The 8,252-nt window shown below is 52.0% G+C and overlaps 1 protein-coding gene across 2 annotated transcripts; it reads right to left on the bottom strand.

Annotated features, from left to right (window-relative positions):
• Nucleotides 1–508: 508 nt before the first annotated feature.
• LOC122913774 (testis, prostate and placenta expressed) lies at nt 509–7,364 on the bottom strand. Of its 2 annotated transcripts, none has more exons than XM_044260407.1 (7): nt 7,142–7,364; nt 3,369–3,430; nt 2,934–3,108; nt 2,496–2,557; nt 2,223–2,287; nt 1,609–1,641; nt 509–539 (listed from the first exon to the last, which is right to left on the bottom strand). In XM_044260407.1, the coding sequence occupies exons 1-7, from the start codon at nt 7,362–7,364 to the stop codon at nt 509–511; spliced, it is 651 nt and encodes a 216-aa protein (XP_044116342.1). The 2 variants fall into 2 exon arrangements, with proteins under 2 accessions (XP_044116342.1, XP_044116341.1); XM_044260406.1 differs by having other exon boundaries at nt 2,223–2,365.
• Nucleotides 7,365–8,252: the final 888 nt, after the last annotated feature.

The raw sequence follows: 8,252 nt of genomic DNA on the forward strand, positions 1-8,252 counted from the left end.
CCAGGGAAGCCCCCCAGATTATACAGGTATGGTGAAAGCTTCTGAGAGCAGTATCTAAAAACCCTGTTCAAACCTCCTTTTGTCTCTTTGGGGTCCAAGTTCAAAGTCTGAGGTGGAGGGGGCTCAGTTGTGGGGCTGCAATCAGGGAACAGGGGCACAGGAAAAACCCAATTCCCAGGAAGCCTTGGGGTTTAGACCCCCCAACTCTTTACTTGTGGTCATAAGATATTTTTCTCCAGCCCCCTACCAGTCCTCCAGGAATTGGCAGGGCAGGTAAAGATAAGACAGCGTCTCCTGAGGTTCTGAGCCCTCTCCGGGTCCCTGCAATGCATGTGCGCTCACACACACACACACACACACACACACACGCCTGGTTTATTACTATTGGGTTTATTTCCACTCAGGCTGAACATTAAGGGAGGTGGTGGTACGACGAAACACCCTGTTCCAGCTGGAGAACCTGAGTGGCATGGCCCAGCAGCCTGGGGCTCGGCTTCCTTTTCACAGATTAATGCCAGGGGGTCAGGTAGTTGACACGACTGTGGAGAGAAACAGAGTGAGGCAGAGACCTCCAGGGTGACCTGGGGAAAACCAAGTGATCCTTCTGTAGGCCTGTCCCACAAGCCCATCTTGCTGTCCTCAAAGCTTTGAAAACACAGTTTCTATCCTGTCTATGGCTCCGGAGCCTTCAATGGCTCCCTAGTTCCTTTTGTTTATGTATTTTCAGAGACTCTGCTTGACTTTTAAGCCACCCCCTCTTTCAGTTCATTTCATCTTTGTTTCTTGTTGATTCCCCAGTCCTGCACTGTTTTACTCATTTTTCAAGCATTTAGTGCCCCTACCCTGGCAGGCATTATATGGTAGGAAAATATCAGGAAGAATTCCCCTGTGTGTGCACAGGGCAGGTGAGAGAAGGCAAACCTTTCCTTGATAATTATATTACAGTAGGTTCTGGACTATCAGATAGGGATGCAGCTGTGCTGACCAGCCTGAGGAGGTTTGAGCTGGAGGGGAGAGGCAGAGGGTCAGGGAAGAAGACTTCCAGGAGGATGGGACACCTAGGCTAGGCTTTCAAGGTGAGGAGGAATTTTCCAGAAGGAAGGAAGGATTGCCTAGGCCCTGAAACAGCACCAGTAAAGGTGTGGCTTGTTGTGCCGGTGATTTCGGGGGATACCCTGGAGTGTGGTACTGCTGCTGTGGAGGGAAGGGGGATATGGCCAAATGATGTTTGAGTACCATGCACCTTGTACCTTCCCACTGGAACACGAGCCTCAGCCCTTCCGACCTATCTGCATTCCCCATCCCGGAAGGCAGACTCTCTGTTCTTTCCATTGGCCCCTGCTCTCCTCCCTGGTGAACTTTCCTCCTTTTGGCTTAGTCTGAGCCAAATCGGGTGGGACACACATTCTGCTCCCTACCCACCCCCCCATCTTCCAGTAGGGTGCACTTTCGCCTGGGGTGGATCTCTCTGGAGGGAAGCAGCTAGGCCCCCTGGATATCACTCAGGAGGTACCAATCCCTTGGTGTCAGGCGGGGTGGAGAGGGGTCTGAGAGTCGCCTGAGCCCAGAGTGGCCGGGTGTGGAGCAGGAGCAGGGTCATTCCCCTACCTGTAGATTGAACCGAAGCGTCGGAAAGCATTCCTGTAAAAAAGGGATGAGGAAGGTGAGCCCGAGGTGGGGAAGGTTGACTCTCTCGGGAACCTCACTCCCATCTCTGGGGGTGCCATCCCACCAGAAGGATGACATTCCATCCTGGTCCCACCTAAGGCCTCCCCTGGGAAAGGTGAGGCTGTCAGGGACTGGAGAACAGGACCCTCTGTTTGATTAAACATCTATTCATTCTGAAACGTCAATTTCCTTGTGATGTACTGGAACCCGGCAGTTCTCCTGGGACTCACACCTTCTTTTCTCTTTCTTTCTTTCTTTTTTCTTTTATTAAAGATTTTGTTTATTGACAGAGAGAGATCACAAGTAGACAGAGAGGCAGGCAGAGAGAGAGGGGGAAGCAGGCTCCCTGCTGAGCAGAAAGCTCGATACAGGGCTCTATCCCAGAACACTGAGATCATGACCTGAGCCGAAGGTAGAGGCTTAACCCAAGGAGCCACCCAGGCGCCCCAGACTCACACTTTCAAGAGTCACTGAAGGTGCTCCGAGGAAAGCGACCAAGACCCCATCCTCCCTCTTCCAGGTATGGGGTCCCGGAGGCCTGTGGCGTCACTTACAAGGAGTCGAAAGGCAGGGGCTTCTGTCCATAGCGGTCCAGGCTGGGGTTCTGGTTGAGACAGTACTGGTCCGGGCCAGAGGAATGGGCGGTCCGTGAGCCGAGGGGAACACTGACCCCTTCCCCGGCCCCAGACAGCTCTCTCTGCCAGAGATCTTGTCCCTGGGGACTGGGAAACCCTGCTCTGGACGTCCTTTCCCCCACCTCACCCCACCCCCACCCCGTGTTAGTCAATCCTCCCGGACCGCCTGGTCCCCAGCGCAGCCCTCCTTACCCGCCAGTTCTGGGTCACCTCCGGCTTCAAGTACCGCACAGCATATCCACTGAAACTCTCAACTGTGGAGAGACCACCCTTCTCCAGCCCCCAGCCCTCCCCGAACAAGCCCCGCCCTTGCTCTTACCTGAGCCCCGCCCCTGGCTCCAACACGCCCACACCTGTTGGGTGAGCCAGTCCCGCTTCTAGATCCCGCTCCCTGAGTCCCAGAGCCCGACGCGCGCTCAGCCTCCTCCCCAATGGCTCCCTCTGGCCGGGATCTGGCCCCTGCCCCGTCCCCAAGAAGAGCCCCACCTCTTTTTCCCTTAGCCCATTCGGTCCAGCCCGCTCTAAGTGCCCCAGAAGCTTCTCAGCTTCCCCACCATCTTTGCCTCAGTCCGCCCGATGTCCCCTGCCCGCACTTTGTGCTCCGGTCCCTCCGCGTCCTGTTAGACTGACCCCTCTTGCTCGGGCAGGGCAGCTTGAACTCGCCGGCCGAGGATACGAAGCGGGACCAGTCCTCAATGGCGCGCGTGAAGCAGGGCCAGTCGACCCGCTTGATGCCTGGCACGATGGGTACCAGCTTTCCCTCGCGGCACCTGTTGCGGAGCCTCTGGCCGGTCGCGGTGACGTCCTGCCAGCGTGATGGGGGTCAGGACCGCAGTGGTATTTGCAGAAGCCTAGGGTTCCGACCCAGACCATCCCATAGCAGGGGGCTGACAACTGGACTCCTCCGACCCAGGTTCCTGCCGAGAGCCTGAAGCCCCTTACAGGACATTGGAAGGGGCCCAAGCAGGCAGGTGAAGAACCCCAGGTACTTGGGGCTGGGCACAGGCAGGACCTTCACACCCTCTTCCCTGAGCCAACCCAGGGCCAGATGTAAAGGACACTCACCAAGCACTGCAGGGGTTTGTTGGGGACACCCAAAAGTGTGAAGTAGGCATTGTCAAAGTCATCTGAAGAAGAGAGAGAGAGGGAGAAGAGGTGTCTCCCCCACTCAGGAGACCTTTGGCCCACACCGCTTTAAAAGTTCCTGGAAATATGTGACAACTTAAAAAAGAACCCAAGATAAAATAGATTTTTTTACTTTTACAGCAGGATAAACTCTAAGTAGATCAAAGATTTCAATGTAAGAAAAATGAAACCATAAAAGGACTAGAGGAAATCATGTAAGTTCCTTGGTAACCTTGGGGTGATGAAGGCCATACCAGCTCATTCACAATCTGGTAGCCGAAAAGGGAAGATTGATGACTTTGACTACATAAAAACAAACTTCTGCTTGGCCAAACCGACAGGAGTCAAAGGGTAAATGGGAAAAAAATATTTCCACTTATTTTAGATGAGATGCAATTTCCTTAAAGAGATCCTAGAAATCAAGACGAGAAAAGGAGAACAAGCAAGCCATATGCATAGGTAATTCACACACAAACACAAGGAATGCAGATGGTTCCTAAAACATATCAAAAAACACTCAGCCACGTTCACAATAAGATGAATGCATATTCAAACTACATTAAGATGCCAATAGTTGCCTATCAGATTGGAAACTGTCCAAAAGTGAGTGCGGTTATTGGAAGCAGGGCCGATGCCGTAACATTGCCAGAGGGGGTATAAATTGATTCCAGCCTATGGAAAGCAATTAGCATTATCTACCAAAAGTATAAATACACATACCTTCGGACTCTCCAGTCCTACTTCTGGGAATTTATCCAATATGACAGGTGTACAACCAGGAAATAGGTGGGCAAAAGATCTACCCATTTCAGCATTATTGGCAGCAGAGAATGACAGAGCAGCTCAAGGGTCTGTCATTAGAAAGGACCCATTAAATACACTCTGATACATCCTCACTAGGAAGCTACTTAAAAGAGAGGAAATTCTCCATACGAAACCTCCAAGGTTCACAAGGGTGTATGCTGTACGCTACCTTTTGCTTTATCACCTAAAACAGGTGATTGGAGACAGAGAAGAATATAGTCAGGTCACCACCGTGACCAAGTCATCACACTTCACATCACAATAGCAGGATAATAACATTATGAATCTCCCGCTCAAGTATTAGAGCACATGTGGCGTGCATCCCCCGTGCAAGATTCTGGCCAGCAACACGTTACCTGGCTAACCAAGCCTCTATATCTAGTTTCTAGTTTGCAGAAAACAATTAAGGTAAACCATGTTGTAAGGAAATGATCACTCAGATTCACAACGTGGGACTGTTCACAATGTAACTATTTTGAACTCTAAAAAGCTGATAATAAGGGAAAATGGAAAGTGGGAGGACTATTTCAGATTAAAACAAGACACATAGCAACCAGCTGGGATGCGCAATCCTAGACTGCAGTCTGGTTCTGGAAGGATCTTAAAACTATGAGACATCTTTACGGATCACTTGGGACATTTCTTTCTTTCTTTTTTTTTTTTAAAGTTATTTATTTATTTATTTGACAGAGAGATAGAGAGAGAACAAGTAAGCAGAGCGGCAGGCAGAGGGGGATAGAGAAGCAGGCTCACCGCTGAGCAGGAAGCTGGATGTGGGGATCATGGAATCATGACCTGAGCCAAAGGCGGAGACTTAACTACTGAGCCACCCAGGCACCCCATGGGACATTTCAATATGGACGGAAGAGTAGGTGTTATGGAACTGTTGTTCACTTTCCTAGATGTGATTGTGGTATTGTATCATACAGGAGGTTGTTGTTCCTGGGAACTGCTTGCTGTAGTGTGTGTGAGCGTGTGAGTGTGTGTGTGTGTGTGTGTGTGTTAGAGAGAGAATAATCAGGTATGGTAATGGATTAGCTGAAGCAGTTGGAAGGCACCGGTGTCCATAGTATATCCTTTCAACTTTCCTTTATGTTTGAATATCTTCATAACAAAAAGTTGGGGAGTAAAGAATGTTATGTTTGTATTTGGATTAGTAAACAGTGGAAGGATACGTTGGAAACTGGCAGGTTACCTGTAAGTCAGCGGAGGGTGGGGAGATGTTAAGATATACATTGGTATAGCGTTTTGAATTTTGAACCGGTGACTCTACTGCTTTTATTACATAAAGCATATGCTTGCAGTAAAATACATATCTAAATCAAGAGCTTTCTCTAAAGATCTAGATTCCTGGCTTCCGAGAGAACCCAGGAAATTGGAATAAGCATGCTGAGGCTTCCCACGCCGCAGTTAGCTGGGGCCCTGTGGCTGGAGGCTCCCCCTTAGAGGGTCAAGCATGGGGGCTCCACTTCACCTGTCATCCCTCCCTCCTCACTGCTTCCCCACCCACCTCCAGCATTTCCCATCTAGGCCCTTTAGGGCTCTGTGTGAGACCTCTGGAGATCTCCATGCCATCTCTGACACCCTCACCCTACTTGTCACCCAAGCTGGAACCTGGGTCTCGTTCCATACTTCCCACTCTTGCCCCTCACCCACACCGGTACCAAATCCTGTTCCTTCCTCTCCTAAATACCTTCCCAAACCCTCTCTAGTGGCCAAAACATAGTTACTCCTTCCTGAAGACGGTGGTCCCTCCCAGTGTCATACCCCCCAGCTCCCATTCACCTCTGGTCCCTCTGAGCCATCCTCCATCCCCTCCACTGCCCCAGGATGCATAGACCTCTTTTCTGCTTCAAGTCTTCAGAGGGTCCCCTTTGCCTCCAAAGCTCCCTGATCTTAGCAGCAGTGTCCTTGTTCCCAGCCCCAGCTCCTGCTGCTGCCCCAGCCTTATCCTTCAGCCCAGCCAAACCCCTTGAGTTCCCCCAACACCTGGGGCAGTTGTTCCCCTCCAGCCCCCTGCGCATGCTGACCCCTCTGTTTCCCTCCCTCTGGGGCAGCATCAGGCACAAGGTAAGAACTTAATACCTGTGCTGAAATGAAGGTGTATTCATTCATTCATTCATTCATTCATTCATTCACAGATACCCCCACTTCCACAGCCAAGCTTTTCAATAAATGAAGGGCTATTCCTTGGGTGCATTCAGCCTTTTCAGCCCAAAGATTCTCCTGTCCACACTCTCAAGTGTGAGGAGGGTCTTTCTCTTCCTTTTCCTCATGGAGAGCAGAGGGGGCAGAAGCTGTCACTTTACAATCACTCCTACTACCCCGACGGCTGACCTCTGCACACTTCTCTCTCCGTGAGTAACCACCGATACCGATACCTTAATCTTGAGCACATACTCTGGCCTCCGCAGGACTCTAAGTGCTTCTCTTAGCTTGTCATTTATTTATATAAATTCAATTAATTAACATAGAGTGTATTATTACCTACCTCAGAAGGTAGAGTTTGGTGATTCGTTGGTTGTAGGTAACACCCAGTGCTCATCCCATCCGTGCCCTCCTTCATGCCTGTCACCCAGTGACCCCATCCCTCTACCCTCTTCTTCTCCAGCCCCCCTCAGTTTGTTTCCTATGATTAATGGTCTCTTACAGTTTGTTTCCCTCTCTGATTTCATCTCATTTTCTTTTTCCCTCCCTTTCCTGATTCTCCCAGCTGGTTTTAATCTCCCCATAATAAGAGGGAGGCCCTGTTATCCCATTTTCCTGATAAGGAAGCAGAGGCTGAGACCTGGGCGGTACGCCCCGCCCCTCCAGCTCTCCTGGAATCCTCGCCCCGCCCCGCACCCTCCCCTTGCCCAGCCCCAGGCCCAGGGAGAGCCAGATGGCCAGCGGCAGCCAGGTGGCCCGACCTCTGCGGCAGTAGGTGGAGCACCGACAGTGCTCATCGGAAAGGCAGGCCTTGACCGAGTCCATGTCCATGCGGCGCAGGCTGGGCAGGGCGGGGTGGTAGAGCTGCTGCTTCACGCCGGCCAGCGCATTGCGCTGCCGCTCCACCGGCAGCAGGATGGCGGGGGACGCGTACACGTGCGTGGAGCCGTCGTCCCAGGGCACCAGGTCGATGATGCGGGCCATGGCTGGGGAGCAGAGACACCCCGTCCCAGCACTCTTCTATGGAGTGACACGACCTTGGCCGCTGCCAATTTCTCGACTTGCCCAACACTCCTCCCCAGAGCTGGGGGCTCCCCCTGAGGAGTCAGGGACATTCAGACTCACCTCCCCGCCCTCCAGCACACACACGTGATGAGCTAAGGGCTCTAACAGGTCAGGACAGGGTGTGCAGGGCCGGGAACGGCCTAAAAGCAGACGCATGGGAGTCTATTCTTAAATCGTGATGGGGAAGCAGCCCCGGCAAGTGGGTTCAGAATTTAGCTCCGTTTGCCTCTGGGTGGCTAATTATGGACTTCTGGCCTTAGCGAAAGTATCTGGCATTTACTCAAAATTCTACAGGGAGACATAGGGTAGTTTTAAATAAGGGGCGAGGCATGAGAGATATGAAGTAGGAAAGCATTCCTGGTTGCTCCGCGCCTCCCTTTAAAGAGTGGCTATTCCCACGGCTTGTCCGTCATAGAAACGTGAGTGAGAATTTGTGGAGTTCTGCCTGACCCAGTTGGTGCAGGACGTGGAGGTGAGTGGTAGGTGAGCAGGAGAAGCCAGGACCTTGGATGGAGGAGGAACAGGGAGAGGGCAAGTGGACGGCCCTAGGGAAGCTGTCTCAGGGGGTGGACCTTCCCAGGGAGGGCAGGGAAGTGTGGCAGGGAGAAGAGGGGGGAAAGGACTTCTTGCACCTGGACCCCCAACTGCAGCTACCTGGTCTGCAGGCACACAGGCCTGTGAGGCTTTCCTGCTCTCCTGACCACTCAGTGAGGAGAAGAGGCAGGGAGATGGGCTGGCCCCAGTGCCTTATACAGCAGGAGAATAAAGGAACATTCTGCAGAGAGACAACGCCCATTGCCGCCTGAT

This window comes from Neovison vison, chromosome 7, assembly GCF_020171115.1.
Source record: "Neovison vison isolate M4711 chromosome 7, ASM_NN_V1, whole genome shotgun sequence".
Lineage (NCBI taxonomy): Eukaryota > Metazoa > Chordata > Mammalia > Carnivora > Mustelidae > Neogale > Neogale vison.